The sequence below is a fragment of the Electrona antarctica genome (genome assembly GCF_951216825.1).
Source record: "Electrona antarctica genome assembly, chromosome: 23".
Classification (NCBI taxonomy): domain Eukaryota; kingdom Metazoa; phylum Chordata; class Actinopteri; order Myctophiformes; family Myctophidae; genus Electrona; species Electrona antarctica.
The window spans coordinates 18,318,650-18,344,344 of NC_136804.1; the positions used below are offsets into that span (position 1 = coordinate 18,318,650).

General features: G+C 46.0%; 1 protein-coding gene across 2 annotated transcripts in view; it reads right to left on the reverse strand.

Moving 5' to 3' along the window:
- Positions 1-360: 360 nt before the first annotated feature.
- Positions 361-25,695, reverse strand: part of LOC306916461 (prickle-like protein 1) — a 48,379-nt gene continuing 23,044 nt past the window's right edge. The window contains exons 1-8 of one of the 2 annotated variants that reach the window (XM_079494326.1): positions 21,559-21,688; positions 14,838-15,035; positions 11,465-11,578; positions 9,891-10,028; positions 5,669-5,872; positions 4,917-5,103; positions 3,301-4,308; positions 361-2,665 (exon numbers count right to left, since the gene is read on the reverse strand). In XM_079494326.1, coding sequence (XP_079350452.1) covers positions 1,629-2,665; positions 3,301-4,308; positions 4,917-5,103; positions 5,669-5,872; positions 9,891-10,028; positions 11,465-11,578; positions 14,838-15,035; positions 21,559-21,597 — 2,925 coding nt within the window. In that variant the 5' untranslated portion in view covers positions 21,598-21,688 and the 3' untranslated portion in view covers positions 361-1,628. Of the gene's footprint in view, positions 2,666-3,300; positions 4,309-4,916; positions 5,104-5,668; positions 5,873-9,890; positions 10,029-11,464; positions 11,579-14,837; positions 15,036-21,558; positions 21,689-25,695 lie in introns of those variants that run through there. The other variant, XM_079494327.1, reaches the window with a different exon arrangement.

Sequence of the window (25,695 nt, forward strand, 5' to 3'; positions counted from 1 at the left end):
ACATAGACAGCAGCTTATCACAGAGTGCCACCATGCTCTCTGAGAAGCTCCTCAGCTATCCATCTCTTTCTAGTGTTCTTCTGGATGTTATTCTCCAAAACATGCTGCAGAGTGAAAGTAGGAGGAACTCAGCTGGATTTGAACTCACAATCTCTGGCTCACATGGACTTCATCTTAACTCAGAAACTACAAAACATTTCAAAGTAAAAAGAAACTAGGTCTACCATAAGATGAACATTTTAAAGTTTGCTTGAGCATGCCAAAGTTCATGCTATAGCACATTGAGAATGCATTGGGCGTTTAAGTTAAATAACTGTGAAAGACAACCATGACACAAATGTTTCATAAAGCTTTGGGAAGAGTATTTACTATTTATTAAAAGCTTCATTACATCACAAAGCATTTTACTGGTTATGATAGAGAAGAGCTAGTGACATTTTATATTTTGTACACCAAAAATGAGTATTGTGGAGAGTACATGTTGTAATAAGACAGTGATACCGGGTAATGTGGCACTTTGTCATGAAGAATATGCATTGTAGTCCGTTTAGCTGTGATTCTCAAATGTTTTCATTTCGAGGAGGACCCTCAGACTACTATGTATGCATTAGGGCCATGGACCCCCATAACTCTGAGAGTGTACAAATGGAACCAAATGGAACCTCACCAGGGGGTCCCCAGCTAAATATATGATAACTCTGAGAGTGTAGATATGGTACCAAATGGTCCCATTTATTTATTTAGCTGGAAACCCCCTTAAGGACCCCCTGAGTTCCCTGGACCCCACTTTGAGAACCACTGGATTAGCTGAAGAATGTGACTTGCGTGGCACCCTTTGACTCTGAATGCGTTTGTCAGTTCTTTCCTTTCTTAACAATTACAGGGTCATTTTATATGATACTTAAAAAAACATTTCTTTAAACCAAGGGTATAAAAATACCAGTAATAAAATCTTAACTTAATATATACATTATTTTGTACTATTAAATAATTATTTGGTTAGTTCTAGATGCTACTTTTTCCTATCAGCCTTTCCGTGTTCACAATAGTGTTGCCATTGTAATGTACATGTTGATATTACTGCAATAGTTAACATGGATCTTAACATGTTTAAAAATGAACGTATGCTTTACTGGCTAATCTTGAGACCAGAGAGGGAGTACAAGGAAACGGCTTTGCTTTGCAAGTGTACATTGTTTTTGTTTCCACTGATCAAGAGAGATGTCCATTTCTAAACAATGACCAATATCCAGTCTTGGTCGGGGAGATTCTGTGAAGGCATCCAAATTCCTTATTCCTGACCACACCTTAAAATCCCAAAGGTCCATTCTTCTGACCGTTTGATGCACAGATCTGATTTTGTCATTGGCAGCAGCTACTCAGTACAGTCTAAGGAAATGTCAGAATATCAAATCTCATGCGTCTTTATTTTAAAGTCGACTCCGATGTGCATTTACCATGGACAAACATGACCCCGGTCAAGGAATAATTGAGGATGGCATCCATGTAAGCTACAGGCAGCAGCTGATATTCATAGAATGTGTGAGAGATCTTTACATGCCAAATCACCAAAGTGTCATTTGATTTCGTGTTTTTGTAAAAGCAGCCTTTGCCACTGGTCCAGGCTGTTAGGAGATTATGCAGTTTTTGGGCCGGTGGCCCTTCCTGCGAGCTGTCCGTGAGCCGTTACTCTGTGGGGAGAGGGCCGTGACCCTGGTGGGGTAATCGTCAGCATAGTACTGGTACCGGGCCGGCGCCCGAGGCTGCGGGATGGGCTGGCCTAGGAAATAGCCCTCCTCCTCCGAGTCAGAAGAAGAGGAGGAACAGGTGGAACACCAGTCGTCGAGGTCGTCCCCGTAGAACCGGTCGAAACGTTCCGCCCGCGGGTCTCCTTGCGCTGAGCTCTGAAGGGCGTAGTCAGAGCGGGTTTGTGGGTACCCCGGGGTAAGTCTGTGGGAGGCGGAGGACTGGGTGAAGCAGGCTCCACCCTGAGACTCCATCAGACCCTGGTGCTGCTGGGGCTCATAGGGCCTCTGCGCTCTCTCCAGGGGCACCATGTGGAGGGCGTTGTCAGAGCGCGCCTTGCGGCTCCGGTGGGGCCTGCCTTGTCGGTGGTGGTGCCTGCCGCTGCGTCCATGGTGGCTGGCTGGGCGGGTCCTGTCGCGGGCCTGCTCGTCCAGTCGGTATGCTCTCCTCTGCGGCCGCTCGCTCATGGGGTGCTGCCTGAGATCTGCCTCCACACCGTCGTAGCATCCGTTGTCCACGGTGTCGTCAGAGAACTTGACCACCTGGGGAGGCCTGGAGGACTGGGACTTGCTCCTCCTGAGAGCCGGGGCTTGGAGGAGAGAGGGAGGAATGGCCGCCTCCTGGTGGGCCGAAAGTGCGAGGCGCCCCCCCGCCATGCCTCCTCTCATTACCATGGCCACCTCCTCCTCCTCCTCTTCATCCTCTTCCTCCTCCAGGGCAGACCTCTGCTGGCGGAGGTGGAGCTCCAGCTCAGGGCTGAGGTTCAGAGAGTTGGAGCTGTGGTGCAGCTGGGAGGAGTTTAGCGTTCCCATGTTGCTCATCTTCTCGCAGTCGTCGGCAGGTGGCTCTGTGGGCTCCTGGAGGCCGTGGAGGGAATAGAGAAGTGTTCTGTCCTTACTGTCTCCATCCACTGATGCACCTGAAAGAGGGAGAGAGTGAATGAATGAATAACTGCATATACTGTACATAAAAAGAAAAATCACACCCGTGTGAACTGAGTGGTGCAGTGACGTCACACACTAACCATAGCAACCATGCTCACCTATATGTGGCCCCACATACAGGTACACACATACATAGATACATAGATACATACATACATAGATACAGACAAAGCTGGTTGTTGGAGTGGTTTGCACCACTCAAAAAGAGGTCTTGGTGTAAATACATCTACATAATGTGAAAGCCGCACTCTATATCAAGTTTCAAATCAAAATGTCTACGGTTTATTACTCAATCTTGCAACAGCAGGTATGATCACAAAAGCAGTTTAATTTATTTTTGTATTTCGTTATTCTCCCTAGTTTAGTCGTTCAGTCAGTTTCTCTTATATTGTATGTAGGGGCCACTAGTGCAGCGCCCCCCCCAGGCCCCTGTCTCGAAGCTGGTGCGTGAGTATATTGCCTTCTTCCCACCCTGACGCCCCATAACATTGCAGTTTTAAAGTAGACGTAAAGCTCATTTGTGTACAAACTAATATTTTACTCAAATCTTTCACGTTGGCGAGCAGAGCATGGTGGATAACGTTTACACTTAATGTAGCCCCTCTCTTACCAGTGATGTTGGAGAGAGCCAACGAGTCCATAGAGTCACCCACGCCCTGTTCAGCTTTCCTCAGCTCGTCAGTGATGCACTCTAGGGAGTCTTCATACCACTGCCTGGGGTCCATCCAGAACGGCTGCCTCGGTCCACACTGGTCTTGTTCCTGGTCTATATCCAGCTCCTGGATCTTCCTGGCGCTCGCCGGGCCTGGGTGGCTGCCGTATGCCGAGTCCCCGAGGCCGTCCTGGGACTGGGTCCAGTACATGTCAGGGAGGTGCTTCTTACTGATCAACCCCGGACTGAGGCTGTTGCTCCGGGACTGGTTGTAGGTTTGTCCCTGGGTGGGGCTGGCGGGGCTGGGGCAGGAGGAGGAAGCGGTAACTCCCATTGACGCGGTGCCAGGCTTCAACCAAGGCTCGCAGATGCCTGTCTGCCTGCTTCGGTCGCCACCGGGCCCCGGACTCGGGCCGTCGCGAGTCACCGCCTGTGGCGGTTGATGTAACAGCCCGTGCTCGCCGAACTTGAGTAGGAGCTGGGTCATGTAGTCGTCGTGCTGGGCCCACTCCTCTGGGTCTTCCTCCTCTCCACCGCCGGCCTCCTGCTCCTCTCTCTCCCGCCAGAATCTCTCCTCCAGGCCCAAGCGAGCCAACTTACGGCCCACGATATCCATGTCCCCATCTCCCCCTCCGTCTCCATACTTGTACTCCTCTGCAACGGCGGCAGCAGCGGGGTTGGGGTTGAACAGCTGCGACTGCCTCCACTGGTCACCGGGCTTGCTGCTCTTGCCCATACGGATGCTGCGCCGTGATTCGCGGGAGCGCGCCGACTGGAAGGCGGAGTCGGATGAGTCCGAGGCGTGGACGTCCTCCCCCTGGCTGCAGGCCTTGGAACAGTAGATGCGTCCTTGCTTCGGCAGGAAGGGACAGCCCAGCAGGGAGCTCTTACACTGGACACAGCAGAAACACTGGTCGGTGGCATGCCAGTGAATACCCTCATAGGTCATCTGGGCATGGTCCACGCCTAAGGATGGAGGGAGGACAGAAATGCAATTTGTGAGAAGAGAGTATTGTTTATCACATCAACACTAGTGTCCCTATTCTAGGGTGAATGCATCCGGCGAAAATAGCAGATCTACAAACTCACAACACGTAGCTTTGTGAGGTTCTAGATCTGCTTATTTCCAGCCAAGAGGGAAAAAGGAGGGGACAAAGTTTAGACCCGGTCAACAACATATACAGGGTTTAAGCGGTTAAGAGAGTTTTAACGGGCATAGCAGGTAGCCGTTTCCAGGATTCTGAGGAATTCTGGAAGAACTTTGGCCATGATAATGAGCCCTCTATATCTTCCTTTGGTGACTACAGCTAAGGTGCCCTTCAACGAGGCAAATAAATCCAAGTTACTTCAACAGGCCAACAGTACAAGACTGTGACTGTAAGCGATAAAAGTAGGACATTTCGGGAAATGAGCGCCAATCTCCCACAGGATGTGGGTAAACAAAAAAAAGTAAAATTCCTAAAGAAAGGCATTCAGGCTCATTATAAAGCACAGTGTGGACATAGTATATGGACCGATGCCATTTTTCATCTTCCACACGGGTGAGTTTCACAAGAAACCCCCTAAAGACTCACCAATGTTCTCGCCGCAGGCTTCGCAGTACTCGGCGTACAGCGACTCGAAGCAGCCGCAGCAGTAGGGCCGTCCGTCCTTCATGATGTAGCGCTGTCCGCCCAGCATGGTCTCGCACTCGAAACAGGCAAAATGCTTCATGTGCCAGTGTCGACCCTCTGCCTCTGTGCATTCATCAGAAAAGATGATCTGGGGGAGAGGACGTACAGCTATTAACCTTTGGAACCACTGCCCTAAACCAGGGGTGGGCAACTTTGACGATGGAGGGGGCCACTATAGTTCCACACTCACTCCGGAGGGCCACATTGAATATAGCAAAAATAGCCAAACTAGATCGGCTATTTTTGCTATTATTTGAATTGAAATCCTGAATATTTTTTTGCTAGTTTTTAATTGGAATCCTGAAAAATAATGTTTTTATTTAATTTCAAAATGGCTTTAATTATAGTTACCGGTATGTTAACTTTATGAACTAAATACAAATACAATGAACATAAAAACAGACAATAACATTTTAATACTGCTTATTAAGGTACTAATTTAGACTGAAGTAATTAAAGCGGGTCATGTTAGCAAATCAATATTATATCAGTATTCTGATATGAACCTGAAGGCCATATTAAGTGAAGGTGGGGGCCGCATGTGGCCCCCGGGCTGCCAGTGGCCCATGTATGCCCTAAACGTCAGAGTCTGAGCAGCAGACACAATGCTTCATCAGCACATTATGTTGCTTCGGTGCTCTCCTTCAACTCACCTCGTCACAGGCGGAGCAGCGGGGTTTGAGGAGCTCGGCGTGGTGCCGTCCACAGTGGATCTTTCCGTTCTGGTGGAAGTAGATGAGATCCACCAGCAGCTCCTGACACGTGGCGCACGCAAAGCACGACGGGTGCCAGCAGGGACTCGGCCCCGCTCTGGACGCAAAGATGGCCATCTCCCCTCCGTTGATGCTTCCACTGCACTGGAAATACAAACACAACACAACACATTTAGCTTATAGTCTTTTCCATAGTGACTCACAATGGTTGGAGCAGGTATGAGGGTTCAGTGCCTCGCTCAAGGACACTTCCACGGGACACAGGACTGTTGTGGGGGGTGGTGTGTGTGTGTGGTGGGGGGGGGGAGTCAGAATGGGATCAAGGAGGATAACTTTTCAAAATAGCTCTGGAATTCTGTGTTCATCTCCATGCCTTAAATGATATTAAATTATATGTTATAGGACGGACACAGCATTACAGGGAAACCAACTCCAAATTATGTTTTTCGTTCCTCTCTTCATGCCTACGATGCGTGAGGAATGTGCCACACACAACTGTCGGATTACAGGGGATATCCATTCAAAACATATCCATCATCCTGGCATTTCAGTTGACACTGACGCTCAAACAAAGGAAACTAAACAACAGGTGACCATACTGTAAGTGCCAATGGAACATGATCTAGTGAAAACAGATGTATGTTTCAGTCAGAGATAGCTCGGCATAGCAGCAATAACACATTTGATAATTGAATAGAAGCTCTTCAAAGCCGTTATACTGAGGGAACAATCTCTTGAATGCCCCTTCACTTTGGTGGCACAAACATGGACTTGGTAAAGATGGATGCAATTTGAGTGAAATAATGTGTTTGTTTTCTCCTCAGTCATTCAAGATCCTTCTAGGAACATTCCCACTTTATTGTGGTTTGCTTACAAACGATGGAATTGGAAGCTTGATCTACTGTCACACACAACCGTTAGGTTGGTCTTGATCTACTGTCACACACAACCGTTAGGTTGGTCTTGCTGCTAGCAGAACGATCATCACGTCGGATTAAAAGAACATGCGCAAAATGCCGCAAAATGCTACAGCAAGATTTTCCTAACGCAGAACACGAGTTACTCATAGATCAGAGCGGCCGTGACTCTAGACAGCATTTCTGTTGTTGCTGCACTGTAAACTTAAAACAGAAACTCTGGGCCTCGGTCCCAAGTTCAGGGATCATATGACTCCAGTGAGAATTCATCAGAGCGTGTCTGAAGGTACAGTCTCCAGTCTTTATATAACCCAGAGGAGCTATGAGACACCGAAGGCCAGCCATGGGACACCGTGCCCAGCTGTTAGTCATTATTACCAGGCAGGACAGGGCGCTTGGATACAGGGGTGTCGTGTGTCCCCTGGAGTTACGGCACTGTGAAACCGGAGCCTGATAAAGTGTGTGTGTGTGTGTGTGTGTGTGTGTGTGTGTGTGTGTGTGTGTGTGTGTGTGTGTGTGTGTGTGTGTGTGTGTGTGTGTGTGTGTTGTATGTGTGTGAGAGAGAGGGAGAGACGGAGACAAAATGTGTGTTGGGAGGAACTGTTTGTGTGTGTGTGTGTGTGTGTGTGTGTGTGGGGGGGGGGGGGGGGGGTGTATGACATGAATGCATTTATCTGTGTGTGTCTGCACATAAGAGGGTAACCCTGCGCATGTATTCACACTGTAACGATGAGAAAAAAAATGTGACCGGAACTCATGCGCGCGCATTTGAGTGCGCATTCACAAACACTCTTGCCTTGCGTTTGTGAACCTAGCCGTGTGACCTCGCATCCCTGCGTTTGCCTTGGTCTCACTGATAGGTCCCATCTGCTGTCCGTGAGGATTAACATGGCTGAGCCTGTCTTTCCTGGATGGCGTGCCCCGTGGGGACCCCCCACTCCAGACCCACAGCAACCCAGCCTCCTCTCACAGGATGTGGGTAGGTTCCTGGCCAGGGCCGGGCATGCCAAAAGCATCTTAACTAGCAGCAAGTTCATCTTTGGTTTCATTGTAAGCCAATAGGGACATGCCAGTGAGAGGATGTTTTTAATAGGAACACAGTCATGGACTTGCTTAACCACTTAAGCCTGCTATATACTTCGTCGTACGGCGAGCAGAAGACACGCCACAACGCGATTGGTTGAGAGCTAATTAGATTGGCTATTTTTGCGGTTTTTGAACATTTCTTAAGTGCATTCGGATACGTCAAAAATAGATTGAAGACATTTGATTCATAAGAAGTAACGAAGTGTGAATATTATTTTTCAACTGGACATCCGGGCTCTGCTATATGTTACTCCCCGCTCAGCACAAGACAACTATTTAAGAGCAGGGAGATATATACATACTGTAACCCCAGGGGAGAACAGAACCCGTAGGGAAAGCAGAGATGGTGGTGGTGGTGGTGCTGGGGTGGTGGTGGACGCAAGCAAACACATTCCAACCTTCTGTGACACTGACAGCAAGAGGAACAACAGTGAATGAGGCACGTTTAAATAGACCGCCAAACCGGTCCGCTGCTTGACACTACAGTGTTGCAGATATCACTTACTGTATACTGCTTGTAAACCTCTCGAGTGCATCTACATGAACTAGCTCCAAGCTAGATTTTAAATGATTTCCTATAATGACATGCCCAAAATAGAGACACCAGGGTTAACGTGCTTAAAAAGTTTATGTAGTGACCGGCGCCCACTGATGGCATAGTAATTACAATGACAGAGACCTCTCTCGAGTCTCCTCCTACACCGTCTCCCATACTCCATCCGATTTATTCCTCTCCATAAACCCAGCGATGCTCTCAATAAAACCAGTGACTCAAGAGGAACAAGCTGTTGTTTTAGGGGTGTGTGAAATGGTGAGCAGAAACCACAATGTTGACACCAAATATCCACAACAATTTTCCGGTTTTCTGGATGACGACAGCAAGGAAAATAAATGATGATTTATTTTGATTATTAGGACTGATCATTGCATATTTTGTTATTCATCATCTGTCCAGTGCATTTTTTTGTTCACAAAGCCAAACTGCTCGCCGAAAAGCATAAATAAATCTATTTCTTATTTTATTTCTGTGTTCCAATGTGCATCACACCTGGGGTTCTATAAAGAGTAAAGACCTCTGTTGCTGCCTTACATGCCAGCCGGCATAAAGGCCAGTATGTAAGTAATGTAATGACAAAAATGTCATGATCATCACAGCCCCTAAATGTTGCACGTTCGAATCCCAGTCAGACATTAAGCCACGTTTCACCATAGATATTTAAAAAAATAGATGCCTCATTGGCCGCTGCAGTTCGTTGGAGCGATGTGTGTTGAAGGAGGGGCGGAATAATTTACACTGGGAGAGGAAGTACGCCGAAGTGTGGAAGGCACGTTACGTCACGCTGCCACTCAAGTGATTACTGGCCAATCACAGCGCATCTTTTCCGGGACTTATCAGACCCGAACATGCGCTCTGTGACGTCTACGGGCGTCTACGTTTATATGTCTATGCGTGTCACGCCCCCTCTCATTCATTTGCAGGGTGCAAACAGGGCGAGCGCGCTGAGGTGCGGAAACGGCAGGAAATTGGTCAAATTCCTTGTGATGAGGCTCGGCCTTCTACGCTCGGCAAGAGCGTGAGCTTCCCAATTTCCTTGATTCCTCTATCTCTCTAATGAGGACGTTTATGTCCGTGATTAAAACCACTGACAATGGCCAATCACAATCCCCGCCTCAGGCCTCAACACAATGGGGATTGGACAGCGGGTGTCATGTTGTTGCTGATATGAATAAATGAAGACCGCCGTTTGGTTCCCTTAATTGGGTTACCTCATGGCTGTCCTGAGGAAAGGTGTGTGTGTGTGTGTGTGTGTGTGTGTGTGTGTGTGTGTGTGTGTGTGTGTGTGTGTGTGTGTGTGTATGTGCGTGCGTGCGTGTGTGCGTGCGTGCGTGTGCCTTCGCATGATTCTGTATGTTACTGTACGTTGATTGACTTAATGTGTGGATAACCTGTTTGCACTTGCGTGTGAGTGCCCTCATTATGCATGCCTTCGTGCACTGAAACCACCCATGCATTGTTATTACCGTGCATTCTTTTGTTTATGTGCATTTTGTCCATGCAGCCATCTGCAAGTGCGCGTGTGTGCGTGTGTGTGTGTGTGTGTGTGTGTGTGTGTGTGTGTGTGTGTGTGTGTGTGTGTGTGTGTTTGTTTGGCACTTACATGCTCACAGCGGGTGTGTTGCAGAGCTCGAGGCAGGATCCTGGGTGTTCCTCTGCCCAGCGCCTCTCTCTTCCTCTGGGCACTGAACATGTGCAGCTCCCTCCTCTCCTCCTCACTCATAGACTGGCAGTAACGCACCTGGCAGGAGAGAGACAGAGAGATCACATGGAGAGAGTTAGAAAGAAACCACAACAGAGGGAGGGAATGGGGTACACAGAAAGACAGCGGGTGGGGAAACAGCGAGAGACAGGGCTGGTATGGGCAATTACACGGAAATATATTGAAATGGACATTTAGAACAAACTGACTTAATCTGACTGAATCAGCACAAATATTATCGTCAAAATGTATTAGTCTGATTAACCACTGTAATTTACCGTGTACCCCGTGCATCAAATAGTTGAAATAGCCGACATACAAGCTCACAATGCAACCCATTGTATGCGCTGTGAGCTTATAGCTTGCTATTTTCACTATGAAAATAATCATTAATTGAGGATTTGACATCTCACGATTATTCTCCAATGATTTGAGGTCATATCGCCCAGACGGATTGGAAAGAAGAGGAGGACAGAAGTAGAGAGTTGTAATAATAATAATAATAAATCATTCCTTCTTTGCATGCAACTTTCAATGTTAAGTGCATCGCTCTGAGCCCTTATATGGTCAGAGGGGTTGATTTCAGCCTCATTCCCCCTGGAGGCCGCGTTGACAGGATGGCGTGAGGGCAAACTAGACCCCTCCGCCTTGTGTTTAGCGATGGAGATGAAGGTGCAGATAACAGACGGGAGAGAATCCTAACAACCACCTCCGTTGTCCTCTCTAAACAACTGGAAATGATGATGAGGTACGCACACGCAACCACAAGTGGACTCACCCACGCCATCTCTCTCCCTTGCATGTCACACATGAAAGCTCTCTATTTCGGACAGTGTCTTTGGCTCTCATAATTGCACACAAATACACACACACACACACACACACACACACACACACACACACACACTTCTATCCTAGTAAACCACAGCTATGCCAGGAATCTTCCGCCAGCTTGCTTCCTCAACCCTCAGGTCTGCCAGCAAACATCATAAAATTGCTCAGTCAAGCGCTGTGTGTGTGTGTGTGTGTGTGTGTGTGTGTGTGTGTGTGTGTGTGTGTGTGTGTGTGTGTGTGTGTGTGTGTGTGTGTGTGTGTGTGTGTGCAGAACAAACACACACACAAACACACACACACACGTGCGAGCGCACACGCACACCACCACCACCACCATAACTCCTAATGTAAACTCAGCTAACAAAGACAATCAGGACAATGGTGGTTCACAAAGACTACATGGGTTTACACAACCGTAAAGATAGTGTACAGGACAAGTCGGGCTTAACTCGTTTTAATTGTTCTCGGGTCACTAACGTTTGGCTAGAGGGACTCATGGCAGTGTGCGTTTGTCTTTGCTGAGACAGTGCTGACGTCAGCCTGTGGTCAGCAACACTGCTGGTCATGATGTCTCTCTCTCCAACCCAGCTACACACACACACACACACACACACACTGTGGGTCTCTGTGGGTCTCTCTACCTCGTTGTCGTGTGGGGGCAGCTGGTACAGGAGCTGCCTGATGCGGTGGTTCTCTCCTGGACTGTTGACGTATGGCACCTTGTCCTCTGGCAGACAGGAGAAGTACATCTGGACCTGAGGACAGACAGACAGACACACACAGACTGAGTTTCAAAAGTAACAGCCAACATTTTTTTTAAAACACACTTGAATGCTAGCATCCCTACTCTGGGCATGTCGTAATAGGCGAACACTAAGGGCAACACATTGGGATTTGGGAACTTGTAGATCGTCTATTTTCGGTAAAGACATTCGGTGTAGAGGGGAAAAAATAATAATGGGGTTAAATAAGTAGTTTACGTGTCACACAGTTGTGCAGACTTGCTGTTCTGTCAAAAGATTGAATGGTTATAATGACATTTATTTTCTTTTTTTCCCCTTCCTTTTTTACCATCAAAGGGTTATTCATTGTTTTAGAAATTAACTTCACTACAAATCAAGTTACCAATAAAACATATCATACGATTGAACAAGAGATGAAGAGACTCTAATAGTAATGAATGCAGGCTATTATGCAAACTGATGAAGACCCTGCACAGAGAAAATCTAATTTTCACCAGTCTTATGATGTTTTCCTCTTTAAGTGAGTTAGAAGGACTGACAGTGCTTCGGTCAGGCCACACAGCGGTTGCTTGGTTGTCTAATGTGTGTGACAAGGATTCGCCCATTCCATGTGACTTCCTCTCCTCATGTTTTACATACCAATGCCCTGATCTACACTAGAGCACAACGCAAGGAAAGGAAGGAACGCAAGGAAACACAAGGAAAGGCCCCCAGCCATTTCTCCATGAACACAAACCAATCAGGTAGTTCTCTACAGCAGTGGTTCTCAAACCTTTTAATTCCAAGGGACCCCCATAACTCAGAGAGTTACAGACACATAAAGGTGTATTTGTAACCCCCCTCAAGGAACCCTGGGGGTCCCTGGACCCCATGCTTTACAGCATGTCTACTGTATGTAGGAGTCTAGAAATAGCTCTGGCTGTAAGGCTATGCGAGACCGTCTGTGAGTCTCGCCGGGTCATGCGACAGATCAGCGCAGCAGAAGTACCTCCCCCTTTAAGCCCCTTATTTTTGTTTCCACATTGTAACTTTAATTTCATGATGAACGTCAATGCCGATCGAATCAGCCTCCTGAACCCTTGCCCAAATATGAAGTCGTGAGTCAGAGATATGTCATGGATGTCATTGTCTGCTGTCAGACTGGCCACATGAAGTCCCATGTGATGCCGTGCCGTTATTAGATCGCTGTCTTGTTTAGTTTGTGTTTGACATTGAGTGTTTTTCCACAACCACAGAGCCCTGACAAAAGATGCAACAAAGAACCTTTAGCTCTTCAATGGTGGCGTTTGAAAGAACAAACACTAGGTAAAGAGTAAAGACACAAGTGCCGAAGACCATATGGAATCTCTATTTCTTTATGAATGCAGTTCAGTGCAGATGACCATAGACGAAACAAAAAAAAAAGACCACCCTCTCGGTTTAACTGTTTAACCGCACACTGATGCAAATGGAAAGTGGATGAGAGACATAGATGGAGAGACAGAAAGAGAGAGAGTTGGACAAGTGCCACATGTCTGTTTGCAGACAGAAGGAGTCGAGCAGTAAAGAAAAAGAATAAAAGCTTAATGGTGCTGCGCGCACGCGCACGCACACTCACTCACTCACTCACAAAGGAGTGGAAATCACACTGGCCCAAGGCTAGAAACTCAGCAGCTAACATTCTGCTGATGTTGCAACACCAACCCTCTTAACATACAGGATTAAGTGAACATGCTGCTCCTATCATGGGTGTCATGCTGGAGCAAATAGCTCTGTACGCCCCCAGCCAGAGACTGCCTCCAATTGTGGTGGAAACCGTGAACGGTATTTTAACATAACAAGCATGGGGAGATGTTTTTCTTCTTTTAAGCAGGCTAATATGGAGAAATGGTGACTTACAAGAACTTCACTGGGGCCAGCTGTTTTATGGACGTTTTAAGGTTTATGAATGTCAGTGTGTGCGTGTTCATGTGTGTGCACGTGCGCACGTGTGTGTGTGTGTGCGCGCGCATATGTGCAGATGTGCAAAGGTATATTATCCATGCATGTGTGTGTGCATGCAATGCGTGTAAAGCCCGCTGACTCAATGTGTGCATGTAAGTGGGACAGCATCCTGCCTTTATACTGAAGATGAAAGGTCTGATCTGGTTTGCTAAAATGTTTTCTGTACCAGAATACCAGAACCGATGACTGGGAAATGGGGTGTATAAAGCCTGATTAATTACTTCATCATACCATGCCGAATACAGCAGATACAACGTTCAAGAGGGGAAATTCACCAAATATCGACATGACGACTGATGTTTTCCGGGATGATGTTGACTACTTGATGTCCTTGACTACTGATGCCGTGATGTCATCCAAAAATGCAAATATGGGGCAAACACTGTCACTTGCAATTCAGTCAACTGCACAATGTGTGACCACATCACACAACGTGGAGATGGAACCAACGGACACTGGTAAAGAGTCAATGAGGTTTCCCCTGAACTGAATGCTCTCGACAGACCAAATGTAAATTCTGTTTGTCTACCTTCAAAAATATATCGTTGCTGTTGGGTGAAAGGCGTGCTTGTCTGAAACTGTTTTCCAATGGATCTAATGTAGTTTATTTAGACACAAACTACTTCAAAATACTTCTCATTCAATATTCATAAAACCCACACATACATACACTTAACCACATTCACTTAACTTAAAAACATAATAGCGTAAATAGCAGATCTACAAGCTCACACTTGTGAGCTATGACCTTTCGTGGGACACTATTGTCCGACAAAGTATGGTATTAGGGTTTACTTTACAGTATTCATATAATTTTTCTTTTCTGTGACCGTGGGTGGTCATCGGTGGTCATCGCTGCTGAACGAGTCATGTTGGAGATACATGTGCTCACACGCGCACAACCCCACACATGCTTTAATTTGTTCCCATGTGAAAGCAGTGACAGATGTTGGGTTGCTGCCAGCCGGCGCTAATCCTCTTGCGTGACATCCTGTATGACGCAGTGTCGCCATGCGCATGTGCTACCTCGGCTGAACCCGTAATGTAACGTCCACTGCAATGTAACGTAATGTAACCGCAATGTAACCGCAATGTAACCGCAATGTAACCGCAATGTAACGTCCACTGACAGGAATCGAATCTGCCTACTATGGACTGGATGTACACAGTATCAGCATCCAGGAAATGAGCCACATTGTAGCCACTGCCTGTGTGTGTCAACAATGTATACACACTAAAATACTGAGAGTATACAGTAGGTTTAACTCTGATAGGCCAGGGTTTGTACCTGTTCAGGTCTGAGTCCGGGAGGCACCCAGGCGTACTCCTCCAGGGCACAGCCAGAGTCATCGTCCGACGTGGAGCTTCTCTGGAAGCCCTGGGAGATCTTCCCCATCTTTCCCCCGGCACGAGGCTCCATTTCTAGGCTTCGGGGCAACAGGCGCTCCCCCCTCTCCAATCGCTCCAGGTTCATGGCACACGGGCGCTGTTTGAGAGAAAAGGGGAAACGAATGAATAAATCACTAAAATCAGCAAAGCAGATTGTGTCGGCATAGATGAAGGTGGAGGCAGCCTCTACTCTTCCATGAGACATTTATGGTGTCAGGTAGGACACCTACAGGTCGACAATGTCAATAAAGGTATTTGAAGCAGCACAGGATTGGACGCTAAATGCACTGCCAACTTAATTGTAGTTGAACTGCGCATATCTCACGTTGCATATGAATGAGATCTAGTCCTTTACAATGGCGGATTTACATTTGCTATAGGCACGTCAGGTTAAAAGGTCTGCGCTACCATTAAAAGTCTGTTATCTCTGGCAGGGTATACCAATCTGTCCACCTGTCATGCTGCGTGTAAATCTGCACATATCTATGACCTGTGGCCTCGTTAAGAGTGCATTCTAGCATGTCATGGAACAAAGAGCAGTGCACCAAGAGGTTTACCAGGCACACTTCACTAGTTCTCTGCTTTGATCGAGGACAGGTCATTGAAAGGTCTCTGAACTGTAATCAGGTTTGTCTACAGGTTTGTCCAGTCGTCCAAACCTTTTCATGTCAACAAGGATGCCCAAATTGAAATGCGTGTCTAAACTCGTTTCATATTTTTTTCCAAAGATCTTTTGAAAATGGCAGATCTACACACGTCACGATGCGATGTATGGCTGTATGTATATATATGGATGTATGTTAACACATTGAGTGCCATCTGGTGGATGAAAGTGGTGGTGCTTGGGTGCCACCAGATCAGAATCTGATTTAGTATGACCCGCGTCCGGCTTTGGGATCCATCATGGATGCTAAATTATTAGCGTTAATGCTAGCGAGCTAAAATGAGGCCAATCCTTGCTCTAGAAAATCGCGATCACCAGATAATCACAAATGACCTCCGAACATTGGTGATTTGTTCAAAACCACATACATCGCCGTAGTTTCCGAGAAAAGACATGGCCAGGTTTGGCAGGTAAACAGCAATCATTTGGCTTGTGCATACTCTGGGATGACCGAGAAAACGTGTACGTTTGTCTCCTCTGCCAACCACCGTGACGGGGCAACCAACCGCATCTTTGTCTGAACCAAATAGCCCATGTGTCATAACATGCCGCCGGTGAATGAAAAGATTAGTCCTATGTCTCCGTTATAATACCCTGGATCAGAGCGATATAGGAGTGACGTACAGTATGTAAAGTATGCCCGGACATGCAGGGCATGATGCTTCTGAATGCATTTGCAGTCTCAACAGGCTTTACTGTGGGTACAGAGTACTTTACTGTGGGTACAGAGTACTTTACTGTGGGTACAGAGTACTTTACTGTGGGTACAGAGCGGGCAGATGGTCCATACATTTGGGCATTTTAGATTATCCCAAACAACCTCTCTTGTTACCAAGTGGACACACAAAGTGCACACACATTCTCACATAGGTGTATGCTAGCTAAGCTTTCATACGCCCCAAAATAACTCTGCAAATAATACCCCATTAAAGGTGTGCATTTAACCACTTAAACTCAATATAATTAGAAGACCGGAGTTGATACTAGGCCCACTGCCCCCCCCCCCCCCCCCCCCCCCTCTCATCTACACAGAAATGACCTGATCTATTATATATAATGTTTTTTCTGAATGCTCAACCTATCATGAGCCATGCCCAGAATAGGGGCTCTAGGGGTTCATGTGGTTAAAGATAAATCTTTATTCAGGTCTTGAACACACATCCAAGCAGCCTCTCTGAAGCTAAAACACTCTCAGTAGCCTTTCAAACTATAAGCCTTTTCTCCTCTCTTTACAAGCTGATAAGAGTTTTTCTGTTCTCTGCATGCATCTGCCGCCTTCAGCGGTAGCTGTCTTATCTCAACCAGCCATGTTCTTCTGAGACCCCTATCCCCTTCGCACACACACACACACACACACACACACACACACACACACACACACACACACACACACACACACACACACACACACACACACACACACACACACACACACACACACACACACACACACACACACACACACACACACACACACACACACACACCTTTTAAGTCTGATAACAAGGCTTTGGTCTCAGAAAGTGTTGAAAAAGCCACTTCTGCTTTCCCCGGCTCTGTTCTGCCTCTTTGACGTGCAAATTGGGCCCCAGAATGGCTGGCAGAACGCCCTGTTTGGGGCAATAACAGTCAGCATAGCTTCACATAGCCCCTCCAAACTTCACACAGGGTTGATCTTTTAGACAAAAGACATGCCCTCTGAGGTATTAAAGCCATAATGGCTTCAATTAACAAAAACTGAAGCAAAGGCAAATCATGACTTTGGAGTTGCGTTCACTTTGAGCTTATGAAGACAAATCCCATAATTGAGACTGAGAGAAATGGCTTCAGGGCTTATCTCCTGTACCATCAAAAAAGTGTTGTTGATACAGCAATGGATTACATGCTATTCACTTGCACTTCATCAATCAATATAATTATAGCTGATATGATATCTAACCCTAACTGTAATTTATGACTTTCAAAGCACATAGAAGGACGCAATTGATGCTTGTCTCTTACAGGGTAGTATGGCCAAAATTAACAACTTAATCACTTAAATCCTTGATACTAGTAAACTTGACCAAGACCAGGATCAGCTCTGTGCTTGGTCTGAACCCTTACGTTCACATTGTACTGTAACTTCTTCTGCATTTACCCATACTTGGGGCAGTGACCAGCAACCACGAAGCGCTCAGGGACCAACTCCGGTTGTAGTCCACTGGCTGGTGTACCTACTACCTAGCATGCATAATATATATGTCTATAACCCTAAGCAAACATGGGGAGAACATGCTAACTCCCCACAGAAAGGCAAACCCTGCCAGGGTTCGAACCCGGGACATGCCGGTCTGTCTGTAAAGCACTTTGTAACTTTTTGTTTGGAAAGGTGCTATATAAATAAAATTCATTCATGCCTGCTGTGAGACAGTGCCAACTACTACGTCACCTCTTTTCAGCAAATGTTTGGCCCTGAATAGGGACACTGGTGTTCATATGGATAAGACATCAAGGACATGCTGACAGAACTGGTCCTGGGAACAGAGGGCCTCATGTATGGTGGGTCCGAGGACACACCTTCCCACGTAGAGATGTTAATTCTGCCTATGCTTGTGGCCTTTGTGGCAGTGCCCTAATTACCATACAATTGAATTCCATTTAAAAAACAGGCCTGGAGGCCTCATAACATCAAATGAACACATTATGAATGCTGTCTAAGCTCAAGGCAAAGCCCTTATCACAGCAAAAGGGGGGGGGGTGTAGCTTTGTTGTTAAGTGACTACACTATCAGGTTTTATGGTAGAACAGTCAATGATAGGCTACCACTCAGAAACCTTTGTTAACCTATCCTACACATTTGACAGCCATCGAAACTAACCTTAAAGTCTTTCTCTGTTTTCATTATTTAAAAGGAGGAGGGCAGTGGGCACTGACAGGGAATCCAAGGTGTCTCCAAGGCAGTTTTGGAAAACATTATAGTATTTTGATGTAACACGTACAGTCTACTACTATAACTTACATTTCCCTCTTCAGCATGAGGTGATGTTGTGTCATATGTAACATTATGTATGTCTGCTACTTTGTTAGTTGTTAATCATGTGGAAAAGTCTTCTTGTAAATGTATACATTTTTTGTTTAACCCATTTTGAGCGGGAACCCCTTTTTGGTGGTTTATACATTATGTTATAATTTAGCAATTGAAAAATCGCAGATCTACAAGCTCATAGCGCGCCACCGAGTGGCGCGCTATGAACTTGTAGGTCTGCTATTTTTGAAAAATCGTTAAAATGTGCCTCAAATCTTTGATTTAGAAAACTTTTTTTTTTAATTTCGACGTCAGGCCTAAAAGGGTTAATTACGCGGCATGGCCCTTCCCAGTGGAAACAAGAAAACCCAGTCCTATCCCATCATCACGCACTGCATTGTGCACGTCACCACCAATAAAAGCAGCATGATGCATCCCTAGGCTATCACTGCCAGTGAGAGCCAACGGAACCTGTGCAAGTCACATACGTTATCACTTGGAATAATGGCCTTAGAACAGTGGGTACTAAATGCCCCCGAGTGAGGCTCTGGGTTTCTTTGAAAAATAAGTACACTTTAAATTAAACGTGCCAGTTTAACTGCATGAATCCTAGTTTCTGGGCATGTCATACAAATTAGGCCGATATTCTGTATCCAACCTACAAGCTCACAGTTAGATTAAGAGATTTCATGTTGTACTGTTGTACAGGGAAAAAATGAGGGAAACAAGTATAGACCCTTGAGGGACAGCGGTCAAAAAAGTATGGTGAGAGATGGTGAGATAATGGATAATGGAAGATAATGGATGAGCTAATGCATGCTTTTGTTACCCCAAAAGGAATTTGGTGGCTGTAAATAGACCATAATGCCTTGCGGCTCTCCATAGCAAGAGCTCATTTAGAAATAGCCAGTTTCTCATTTAAAAGATTCCCCACAAACTCCTTTGATTATTTCACAAAAACCATCATATTTTCCTACATATGATACGTGTGCATATTCACAAGATACTACTAAGATGGACGTGTGTTTAGATGATAGTCTCTGTAAAACCACTGAATATGCTTTATTGCGTTGTACAACGGAAAACCTCAACCTCTCCTCAGTCTCTGTCTGTCTGTCTGTCTGTCTGTCTGTCTGTCTGTCTGTCTGTCTGTCTGTCTGTCTGTCTGTCTGTCTGTCTGTCTGTCTGTCTGTCTGTGCTCCTCTGTCTGTCTGTCTGTGCTCCTCTCTCCTCTCAGAAACCTCAACCTCTCCTCAGTCTCTGTCTGTCTCTCTGTCTGTCTGTCTGTCTGTCTGTCTGTCTGTCTGTCTGTCTGTCTGTCTGTCTGTGCTCCTCTCTCCTCTCAGAAACTTGCGGGGGGAAAAAAAGACGAGGGTGAATTCTTACAGCCAACATACACACCCACTCACGTTACACCTCGTCACCCCCTGGCAATAACACAATGTGTGTCTTTGTCGAAAACAAAAACAAAATGAACGGTCTGTCGCCCCTTCCTTTAAGGCCATGTGAGGCCTAAAGATGAGACGAGGGGAGGCCAATGATGGGATGAAAAGAGAAAGGGCATTTAAAGCCAAGGAGTCACAACATTGGCTCTATGTAAATGTAAACAGAGGCCAGATGTAGCTAGCCAACTGACGCCTGTGTGTGTGTGTGTGTGTGTGTGTGTGTGTGTGTGTGTGTGTGTGTGTGTGTGTGTGTGTGTGTGTGTGTGTGTGCGCGCGTGTGCGTGTGTGTTCTTAGTTAACTGACACTTCTAGAAAGGCTTTTTATTAGGCTGGTGGAAGCCATAGGAATTAACTGGTCAAATACAAGACCTTTTCAAACGCATACATCCTCTGGCTATCTGACTGAACGTGTTGCAATATGGAGAGTATGACTTTCACAGATTAAAGTGACTAAAGTGTTTGACACCTACATTTACTACGAGTTGCATTGTACACGTTAGTAATCATGGAATAACTTTGAAATAGTTTGCTGGTCATCCAGGAATGTTAAGGTTATTGCACTGTTGAATACCTAAATGTTGTTGTTTTTAATTAAGGTTGTATTCTTATAGCCCAGCAGAATATTCCCTTAGTTAAATGTGTTATAAAAATATAAACCCTGACCAAATGTAGAAAAATCCAAGTAGACATTCAAAAGCATGCATTTTTCTAAATGTCATGGGTGTTGCTTTAAGAAAAACTATTAGGCTGTGTGAGAAGTGTTGAAGGACCGAGGTCACCATTCTCTGACTTGATGAAGAGTGTTATTCTAGGCTAGGGCCAAATGGGTGTCAGGGGGTCTGGAGAACTAACAATTTGACTGAGACCACCTGCACGCGCGCACACACACATGCGCGCACACACACACACAAAATGAGACAGTTGTGTGTGCAAGTGTGCATACAGTGTACACACACATACATACATGTCATATGATTTAACACACACACACACACACACACACACACACACACACACACACACACACACACACACACACACACACACACACACACACACACACACACACACACACACACACACACACACACACACACACACACACACACACACACACACACACACTTCCAGCTCCGTAATCTTGAGCTAAGCTTAGCCTATTCACTCTCTCTCCAGCCCACTCTATCAGCACCTCACCTCACCAAAACACCCCACACACAGCTTTACAGAGCCACAGACACTTGGACAGACAAATCCCAGCTCCTTAATAGTTCAAGACTACACTGATGATGTCTCCTTGACACAGCTGAAGTGTGTTGTTAATGTTAAATCCTGTTCAAATTCAGTTAAAGGTCAGATCTATGAGCCTGAGGAAATATGGCAGAAGTTCAAGACTGAATAAATTAATACAAAACCACAAATGTGTGCCCTTTCCTAGGGCAAATACAACCCCGAATACGGAATGCATCACAATATTACATCAGTACGGTCATTTATCTTTTCTTACCTCCAGAAACAGCATGCTCCTCTCTGGTAACCTCAACATGAGTCCTTACACCAGTATCCTGAAATCCCCAGGCACAGCACTCAAACTATTAATCCATACCTCCCTGGCCCCTTACTGCTCCACACTCCCAACGGATCCAAAAATAAATAAATAAAAGCCCTAGGGTGCACACACACAGCTTCTCTTCTCTCACTGAGTGACCGATCAGGTGACGGAAAAACCCAGTTGAACAAAAAATGTTGTTGCTGAATCCAAACACAAGCTCCTCATGGAGTCAATGCCGTACTGCGGTTCTAAGAGCACAGTCAGCAGACACTCACCGGCTGTGACTGAGACTGAGAGACAGAGACAGAGCGAGGTGGCAGGCAGTCCCAAACGCTGAGTAGTGGCACTGATTGAAGCGCAGACAGAGTGTGACCGACTGACTCAGTGACTGTGTGTATGTATGCAATCAGAGCACAGGAGTAGTTGAGCCTGGTCAGCCCCTCCCACATTTCTCTCTTACACCCCCCCACCCCTCCCCCCCCCCCCCCCCCCCGCCACACACACACACACACACACACACAAAACACTTGAGAGTCAACAACCCTCCAACCCTGTCTCCCCACCCCCTTCCTCCCCATCAAGCCCATAGGACTCCTCCACCCCCACTCCCTAAGTCAGAGAATTCCTTGAAGCCAGATGACTGTCCACTCTCTCTTGCCCTTCTCTCTCGCTCTTTCACTCCCTTAAGCAATCCATTTCTCTTCCATACTGCCATATTATTCCTAGTTCTCTCTTGCTGGTATTTGACTCATGGCCACTTTGTAAAGGCTGATGAATGTGTTTCCCTTTCCACCTTTCTTGAAACTGCAGCGATGGAACTTGTTTAGGCCTTTTCTTTAGGCCTGTAAACCTGTGATGTCACAATAAAGTTGAGTTGAGTTGACTGTCCTCTGTTGATCTCATGTCATGTGTCAGGGTCTCTGATATTCTCCAAATGGTCTGATATTATCTGAGCCCACAAACGTCACATTTATTTGATTGTTCCATTAAAATAAACCGCACAGTGGACAGCTTGGTCCCGCCGGGCTGGTTTCTCAGCAGCATGATTTGAACAAACACACCCGTCACAGGAAGAGTAGTATTTAGAAAAGACAGTTCCAAAATGAGATACGTCACTCAAACCTAACCCCAAATCCATTTGGTCAAAGTGAAACCTATTCTTACGAAAATGACAAATGGTTTCATGGGGTCATCCAAGTCCTTGGTTGATTGGAAGACTACACTTTTAAGACTCAATCATCTAATAGAGCAATGCAATCATTAAAATCTGGATGTCTCGTGCCAAACCGATTGTGGTCGGGAACGCAGCATTTGTTGTTTAGGGGTTCATCGCTCTACAGCAGTTAGATGATTGTGCTTCTTCAGTCCCAACTAGGGGTGCCACAGTTCATTGAACTAATCAATTTCATTGATTATTAAAAATAGACAATTTAATAATCTAATCTATCCATCAATGTTTTGGACATGTCATTATAGTTTTTTTTTTAATACAGTAAAAAATAAATGCTATGCTAAAAAAATAACACAAAAAGCCCTTGTGGCTTGTTTCAATTGTGGTCCATTCTACTCAATTCATCATCATGACCAATACAGCAACAACACGAATAGCAATAATAGATATATTTGCAGGGGGGGAAAAGTGGAGTAGAAGATGCCAACTGACATGGGCTCCTTCTGTGGGGCTCGCTGAGGAAGTGCGTTGTTCGCATCTCTGGTGGCAAGCTAGTAGGCCGGGGATAGAATTATATTTTGAGTTCAGCCATGTTTTGTCGAGAAGTTTTGTGACTGTTGTTAGGGCATTCAGTGGTGGCAGTATAGCAGAATGCATTTTCCCCCGTGTTTGTGTAAAATGTAGGGGGAACAAGGTCAGAGGAGCTCCCTCTGGTGTTGTGCCCCATGGGCATCTAGTAGTTTGACAGTTACATGGGCACTGTTCCTCTGTGTTTTTCATCTAGTAGTTTGACAGTTACATGGGCACTGTTCCTCTGTGTATTTCAAAGATCAGACCCATTGCAAAGTTGCTGTACTTTGTCTTCCACCTTGAGAAATCCCAGTCTAGCATAACCTAACGCTTAAATGGTTAAAATGACAGTGTATCGCGGGTTCGAGTCCCGATCCCGACGAACTGTTCTGTGTGTCTCCCCCCCATATCTCTGTCTACCTACTGTACAACAATCAATAAAGGCAAAAAGACCCCCCCAAAACAAGATCTTAAAAAATAAATAAATAAATAATATGTAAAAAGCATGTGCTTCTAGATTAATCAAAAAAGTAATCCATAGTTGCACCCTGGTCCCAATCTCAGCAAGTTCTCACGAGAGAGAGAGATCTGCCCACAAACCTTGTCAGCAGCCCCCCACACCCCACCTCTATTCCCTCTCTATTCTGAAGACACTGAATGAGTGAGAGGAAAGGGGTCTCTGGTACTCATCTCTCACTTCAGCTCCATCACAATGATGTCATTGTTTGTAGGGACACTTCATCTCAGGGACAAGCCTGACCATCCGTCCACACAAGACGACGCAAAGACTTTTGTTACAAATGGGGCCTTGCCCCTTTGGAAAGATTATTTTCTTTTTGAGAAGATGCAACGATTGTGCATATTACTCATATTGAATGAAGTTGGGCCTGTTTTAAATGGAGTCATTTTCTTGATTATATAATTCTACCACATTTATTTATTTTTGCAAGTGAAAGAGTGCCACAGCAGAAGACGTTTTCATAACTGCATTAAAAACCTCATAGTCAACCCTACTACCCTAGTGCATTCTGTCAAACAGGCGAACGAGAAGCAATCTCATAATGCAGCATAATTGCATTCCTGGTCCCCGAGGGAAATTCACTCTGCACAGGAAGACAGCCACGTCACGTGTAGTAGCACAGGACAACGTCCAGCATGGTCAGTTGACAGGCCAGGGGATGTTTGGCGTGATTTATTTAGACAAGGTCTGCACCATCCGTCACCGTGGAAGACTGAAAGCCCATGATGGCTCCATTTAAAAGCCTCTAAATGACAAATGAGTTTACGCTATTGTCCAGCAGACAAAGCACCCCCCCCTCCCCCACACGCAAAGCACCCCCTCCATGCGTGCACGCACACGCACACACACACACACACACACACACACACACACACACACACACACACACACACACACACACACACACACACACACACACACACACACACTTACTTCTCCCCTGACAACAGTTCAGAGAATGCTACAGGACTGTTTGTCACCTGCCACATTACCTGTGGCAAATGACAAATGACTATAAGTCACACAACTAAATGGCTTTGAAAGACTGAGACAGACAGACAGACAGACAGACAGACAGACAGACAGACAGACAGACAGACAGACAGACAGACAGACAGACAGACAGACAGACAGACAGACAGACAGACAGACAGACAGACAGACAGACAGACAGACAGACAGACAGACAGACAGACAGACAGACAGACAGACAGACAGACAGACAGACAGACAGACAGACAGAGAGAGAGAGAGAGATTCTTAGTGCATACAGCATACAGATGATATGAGCTTTGGCAAGCCCAATTTATTTCCTGGCATAAAGCATGCTTGAATATTAAATCTGAATTTACTTATTTAAGACAATAACAGCGTAAGGGGTGAGTAAGAGAGAGAGAGAGAGAGAGAGTGCCACAGAGATGGAGGCAGAGAGAGAGAGACAGAGGGTTTGGCAGCTCGCCGGGGTGAGGGGCAAAGCTTTCAGACGCGCTCTCAAGTTTTCCAGGGACCTTGGCACGGACTCCCTAAAGCCACTTTGTGTTTGGGTTTAGAGAATGATGTGCATTGAGTTTCCTTCTGAAGATATTTATCTGGATATGCATTTCTTGCGCTCGGGAAATGTTATTTCAGGTTGTGTTGTGTGTGCCGTGCGTTCATACGTACGAGAGCGAATGTGAGCGTGTGTGTGTGTGTGTGTGTGTGTGTGTGTGTGTGTGTGTGTGTGTTGGGGGGGGGGGGGGGGGGGCGTACAAAGAAGAGAGACTTCATTCACATTAGGCAATGGAGACAATGAGAGGGTGAGAAATGCTGTGGTGTGAAAAGAGACAGGTCC